The sequence below is a fragment of the Accipiter gentilis genome, chromosome 3 (genome assembly GCF_929443795.1).
Source record: "Accipiter gentilis chromosome 3, bAccGen1.1, whole genome shotgun sequence".
NCBI lineage: Eukaryota > Metazoa > Chordata > Aves > Accipitriformes > Accipitridae > Astur > Astur gentilis.
Genome location: NC_064882.1, coordinates 4,668,465 through 4,674,955, shown reverse-complemented (window position 1 = coordinate 4,674,955; position 6,491 = coordinate 4,668,465). Strand labels below are relative to the sequence as shown.

The following is a 6,491-nucleotide window of genomic DNA, read 5'->3' as shown; positions in this document are numbered from 1 at the left end:
CTGGTTAGTGAAATAATTCCTCCAGATCAGCAGGATGGATGAATTTGGGGAACACAAAGTTAGAAAATCTCATTAGAAACTCTGACATTATATCTTATCTGACACTTCGAAGTCAAAATAAACAAGAATTTTCACTGTTACTATCGCTCTGCTGAGCACTGAGCGTGTCTGCTCATAGCACAGTAGAGATCCACAACGATCAATGTATTTTTATGGATCTCTAGGAGAGGAAGAGATATTATCCAAGGGGGTATCAGATACAGAGACTGAAACCAGCATTGCCATATATAACAATTAATTCCTGTACTCGAGAAGCTTCATTTAACATTTTATAGTGATAGCACTTGAAAGCTGTTCTCAAAGATTAATGATAAACACTAGATTTTATAGTTACGTCCTGGCCTTCAAAGGAAAGGTAGGATTCGATTTCTGACTAGCAGCTCCCTTAATTAATTAATTAGCAGCTAATGCTAATTAATCCCATACTCCTTACTAGGAAGTGCCCAATTATCTTTCTCTCCTGTTGTTATCATCCAGCTCTGCTTATTCTACTTCTTATTACTATGAATTTTACTGCTCCTACCCATTATTTTATCTTTTGTGCTTCCAAACACTTGCTCTCTCATTTAAATTATCAAAAGATTTTATATTGTTCTATATGTGACAAAATAATTTGATATTCCCTCAGTCACTTTTCCCTTATTTCTCCCAATGGCACAATGATGTCACATTATTTTTTTCCCAACAGTCACTCTGTACTGAAAACCGTCATGCAGAACAACTTATATCCAGTGAAGTGATACAGTACTGAATATGACTTACTGAAATGCGTCAAACAAAAGACAATGCCATGTGTGTTACTTGCAGTTAACGTTTGATATCCAGGAAAGGCAATCCTAAATTTTTCTTGTTGTTACTTTTGAGATTATTTCTGTGATGTGCTAATGATTTTTTTTTTTTTTTTTTTTTTTTTACTTTCTGGAAGTAAACTGATAATTTGACCATTTGATCCTATCAAGGGGGGGGGGGGTAGGGAACAGAGTGCCTACTGGAAAAATAGCAATGATATAGGTAATAAATGCTGAAATCATCATCCATCACTGTATCGTGTTCCTTTCAGATTATAAGAGAGAAGGGAAGCTTTTGATTCAAAGAACTAATTCTTCTAGCTCATAAAGCATTATCTACAGACCTCTAGCTTTCCTATGTACTTTCCATTCCCTTTCCTCTTAAGACAATTAAAAAAACCCCACAACACAAACCCCACCAGCAGACACTGTGAAAAAGGCAGAACTATTACATCACTACATTCTGCCCAGTTGTTCTTTGCCTAATTTCAAGTAGTGGTATGCCACATGAAAGTAAGTACCTGAAGGAAAGCTGCTCGCAAAAGAACTATAAATTCTAGAGTGGGATTGTAATACATTTTAGAAATTTCTTCAGTGGGAAGCATTGAATTACTACCGTAGCTTACATGAAAATTACAAGAAATCTGTGATGCTCATGTTACAGTCACTTGGACTTTATTAGTCAAATAAACCTTTGTAAATTTTCGCACAGAGTAACTGTGGAATGAACAGCTCATAGTAAACTAAGGTAAAAAAAAAAAAAAAAAAAAGATAAATATTGCACTTCAATATTGTATCTTACTCAGTTCCCTTGAAATTTAATGTCTCCTCAGAATGTCCGTAAACTTCACTACATACAGGCGCAGAAGAAGCCTAGACAGCCCGAGGGAGTGGCAATAAATAGTCTATGCATTCTTTCTGCCCTTCTAGCTATTTACAGAGTCCCTATCACTTTGAAGTCTGCAGTCCTTTTCACCTTAAGGTTATGAGTCTGAACCTTACATAGCTCACTGCTGAACGAAAGTCATCATCCTTTGCAGGGCTGTATGAAGGAGGTGGCCAGGGTGTTCTCATTCACGGTGAACAAGTGAACGCATTCCTAAAGGTGTCCCAGCGGAGACCAAGAGACAGAGTGAGATTTAGGATTTTGAGGACGTAACCTTGATTCCGTCACAAACTCGCTGTGTGGCCTGGCCACACCACTTCTCTCCTCCTCCATCACCTTTCTATTTGAAATTACACCCTCCTTAGGGCCATCCTGTCACTGGCACCATGGGACCCTGATTTCAGCTGAGCTAGTAGCACCAATATGAAACAGAAGTCTAGTTCAAAGGCCAGAGATCGTACAGAGAAAACGTGATGACCACCAACCTGTACAGATGAACACCGGGAAGCGTGTGCTGTTTCTGACAGACCAATGTGACCAACCAGCAGAGGATTTCCTTTGTGACTGTTTTGTCCGAGATACCTTCCTCAGCAGTCTCGACATCATTTTAAAATAACATTTAATAACTATTTCCACCATGTATTTAAGCTGCAAGTTGTCTTTTAATTCATACAGCCGTACTTTACCCAGACAAATCAAGTAACCCAGTAATGATGTATAACCTTATGAGGAAGGACTAGCATGCACTATCGAGTTAAACAGGCTTTTAAAGAAAATAGGAAAACCCACAGCGGGGGGGGGGGGGGGGGGGGGGGGGAATACAGGAGCAACTGAATTAAAAAAACCCAAACCCATATATCCCACTCTTTAGGGAATTAGGCAAAGAACAACTTTAGATAACTTGCGAGAATACTTATCTATTAATAATAGTAGTATTTAATCTATACAGAAATGAACTCTTTCTTGCATATTTCAGAACACAATTTTTTTCCAACAAGGGACAAATTTTCATTTTCCATCTCACTAGGTGCTATTCCATCCCAAGAAATCAGCAGGTTGAAAATAAGAAAAGGACCGGTCGAATTTTAACTGATGCCGGCAATTCACTGGATTTCAAAACCATCACTGCCGCTAACACATTTCGCAGGGTTTGTCCTTCTTCTCTTCAGGTTTGCGTATCTGCACTGTGAGCACACCAGCTATTTTCAGCCTGGCTTGTTTAAAGCGAGCTCTCACCATAATCTAGTACAAATATAATGCAATGGACAGGTGGGTTATGCAAACGTAACGTCCCATCCAAAACTGCTTTCCCCACACCGGCACTGTTGTAACAGATCCAGCGTGCGATACTTCTATTTTACACGACATGGTAAAAAAAAAAAAAAATAAAAATAAAATAAATAAATAAAATCTCGCAGATTAATTCCAGAATATTCTGATTCTTTAAAAATACTTGACGGTACAAAAGACAACCATTAGCCTTAACTGGTACCAGTTTCACTTTGAATAGCCACAGCTTCACAGCTAGTTTAAAGAGAGAAAGCAGCCGGGACGCTTGGAGCGCCGTGCTTGGGGACACGGACACACGGACACACACACACACACTTCCCAGCCCCCGCTTTTTAGAAGGGACAAAGGCGGGGAGGGGGGGACACACACAGACACCCCCCCACACACACACACACACACACTTCCTGCCACTGCCATTGCTTTCTGCATGTGGGACCAATATGGGCAATGCAAAGTTTAAACAGTTGCAAATGGGGGAGGGAACATCGGGGCTTGTTTTACATATTTTTTTTTCCTGCCTGGCTTGAATTTAAAGCGAAGTCGCTGCATTGTTCCAAGAGGCTCCTTGCCCCTAATGCATTGACAGAAGCTACTGTTTACACGGACTTTTCATGCCTGCATTGTTTGCTTATGGAAAATAAGGGGGAGTGACAAAAAAAAAAAAAAAAAAAAAAAAAAAAGGAGTGGGGAAAGGGAGAAGGGAAGAGAGAGGCACTGCCCGCAGTGCAGACCAGGACCCTTGCCCCTGCCTGATCATTAACCTTGCTGGAAAACGGCGCTGGCGGCTGCCCCCCCCCGCCCGCCCTCCCAGCCCCTCACCGGCATGTGAGCCGCGCTGCCGGCCTCTTACAGCCACGCGGGCGGCTACTCTATACCCTTTTTCGCCTATAGACATACCCTCCCCCCCCCTCCCACCAGAACGGGCATCTAGGCTGCCCGCAGACATGAGACTCCAGCTGCTCCTTTGCATCGTGGTTTTTGTCCTGGCGAGCCTCCTCCCTGCCGACGGACAGAGGCCAGGTAAGCGATGCCTCAGCGTGACCGCGTGTGCCCGGGGAGGGGGGTGGGGGGGGAGCCCCGGTGGCGGGTGGGGGTCGTGCCTTGCCGCGGGGACCCCCGGGGTGTTTCTCTAACCGCATCCAACACGCGGGTTTCTGCCCCCCGGGGCGAGTACCGCAGTCGCCTGGCTGCGGCGGCCACGCGTTTCGCGGGCCCGGTCTGCGCGCTGCCCCTCGGCTTACAGCGGCGGTGGGAGCCTCGGCGGCCTGGCAGCTTTGCCGGGGTGGCGGGGGGAGGACTAGAAATTGGGACGCAGGGGAGGCAGCTCTTGCAAACCTGCTGCCGGGGAGCACCGGCGGCCGTCCCGTCCCGTCCCGGGCAGGGCAGGGCAGGACCGCACCGCTCGCCCCCCCGCCCCGCGACCACCGGGGCACTTTGCCGGCGACCTCAGCAGCTCCCTCCTTCTCTCCGTAGCCAACCTGGCCCTGCGCAGGAAGCTCCACCGGCACGGCTGCTCCCACCGGCGCTGCATGCCGCTTCACTCCCGGGTGCCGTTCCCCTGAGCCCCCGGCCGAGGTAAGCAGCCCCGCGGCTCGCCCAACGACGCCGGGCGGGCGCAGCGGCCGCGCTCGCCGCGCTTTTCCCGCCTCACACCTGCTTTTCGGGACGGTTTCGACGAAGCAAACCAAACCACGGGTGGGATTTCGTCTCGTCTCCGTCGGTTTGCTTCGAAATACAGGGCCGCCGCTTTACCCCCCCCTCCCCCCGCAAACGCCTTCGCCGAGGCAGAGCGGGAGATAAGCGAGTCTGCTCGCTCGGGCGAACTACAGCCCCGCTGGCGAAGGTGCGGGGCGAGGGGTGCAAGGCGCGTAAGCGGCGCGCCAAGGGCTGGGGGGGGGGGGGGGGGACGACGGGGGACGGGGATGCTCCGGGACTTCCAGCACCGGCGCTTCTTTTCTTTCGTGGGAGATACAGGGCAAAGGCGCCTCACCCTGCCCGCCAGTAACGTGAAGGTAGCGGCATTTACCCACTTCAAAGGGGACTGGAATTCTTAATCATTGTCAGCGAAAGACTTTGAGCTCCTCGGATGAAAGGCTATACAAGTGCAAAGCGTTAATGCTTTATAGCTGATGAGGGCATATACATTCAAATACTAAGTGACTGCAGAAGCTCGCAGGTAGCATATGCAAACGGGGTAGGCATCAAACGGAAACCGAGGCGCTCTCGCAACTGAAGAATGAATAAAACATGCCGTCAGTAGCTTTGCATCTTCTGAACTCATTATATATTAAAATAACGTGGTAGCCCCAGCCGTGACGGCGTCATAACTAAACGATGGCAGAACCCGCACTCTGCGGACCCAAGGTGTTTCGATCTACTAAGCGGTTAACAGCGAAAAGGCGACCAAAGTCAAACTTTTTAACAACCCTATACCAAGAATCTTGTCGGTGCGCAAACTGCCTTGGTGAAAAGAGCCTACACCGCTCCCAAAACAGCCGTGGAAAAAGGTGCCGTTCCCCTCTACGGTGCTGGCCTATAAACACGTGGAATGTGCAATGTGGGATGGTAAACTGGCGAGTTTCTGAGGCTGAAAAAAGATTACCATATCTTAAGTTTAATCTCAGATGGGCTGCATACCGAGTGGCAGAATTGAGCTGCAAGTAGAAAGAGGGATGTGCCAGAAGGATGCTTTACTACTGAATGCCATGTCTCCTCACTGCCTTTCCTTTCAAGAAGGGACACATTAAAAACATCAACCTAAAAAGATAAGCAATCAGATCAATTCAGTTAGCATGCAGAGACTGAATGACAGGGACAGTGGAATTTAGGCCCAGAGACTGCTTGGATCGATTCCGAATGGCCTGCTTCAGTTCCTAAGAAAAGTAAATTTACCCACCCCACCCCACCCCCCTTCCAGTTCAGTATCCATACGCTGGAGACTGGCTGTGCAGAAAGCATCTACTTTTTCTCTGATGTGCTTCGAAACAGTATACAATGCGTTTTGCTTGAGACCGCAGTAGCTGCGCGATACACGGGCACTTAGACTGGAATTATTTTCCCTACAGAATATCAAGGTAAAAGGTATTTTCGGTGTCACCTCCTTTCTGTGGGGACCCGACGTCTTGTAACAAAAGTCAATGACAAAGCAAAACAATGTACTTATTAATTCGTAATACATTTTGTAGACATTTAGCTAAAGTTAATTCTGCTTTATGAAGCTGTTTAGAAAGCTGTGAAGCATGACTGGGGGGTAAGGGGTGACAGGCACCTGAACTAACTCTCTTGACTCCAGTCATCATTGTGGGTGCTCAGCTCCTTTATCTTAAGTAGGATTTACCATCTACATTTACATTCCCTTCCAGTTTTAGTCCTAATTCAGCAAATATTTACATGCCTGGGTAACTTGACTCACACGAGTAATCTTATTGATCTCAATGGAGTTGTACATATGGATAAGGCTATTTGCA

At 46.8% G+C, this 6,491-nt stretch overlaps 1 protein-coding gene across 1 annotated transcript; it reads left to right on the top strand.

Moving 5' to 3' along the window:
* The first annotated feature begins 3,745 nt into the window (after positions 1–3,745).
* Positions 3,746–4,591, top strand: APELA (apelin receptor early endogenous ligand). The gene is made up of 2 exons (XM_049834101.1): positions 3,746–4,044; positions 4,498–4,591. Exons 1-2 carry the CDS (start codon positions 3,969–3,971, stop codon positions 4,584–4,586), a joined length of 165 nt encoding a protein of 54 aa, XP_049690058.1. The 5' UTR covers positions 3,746–3,968; the 3' UTR covers positions 4,587–4,591.
* Positions 4,592–6,491: the final 1,900 nt, after the last annotated feature.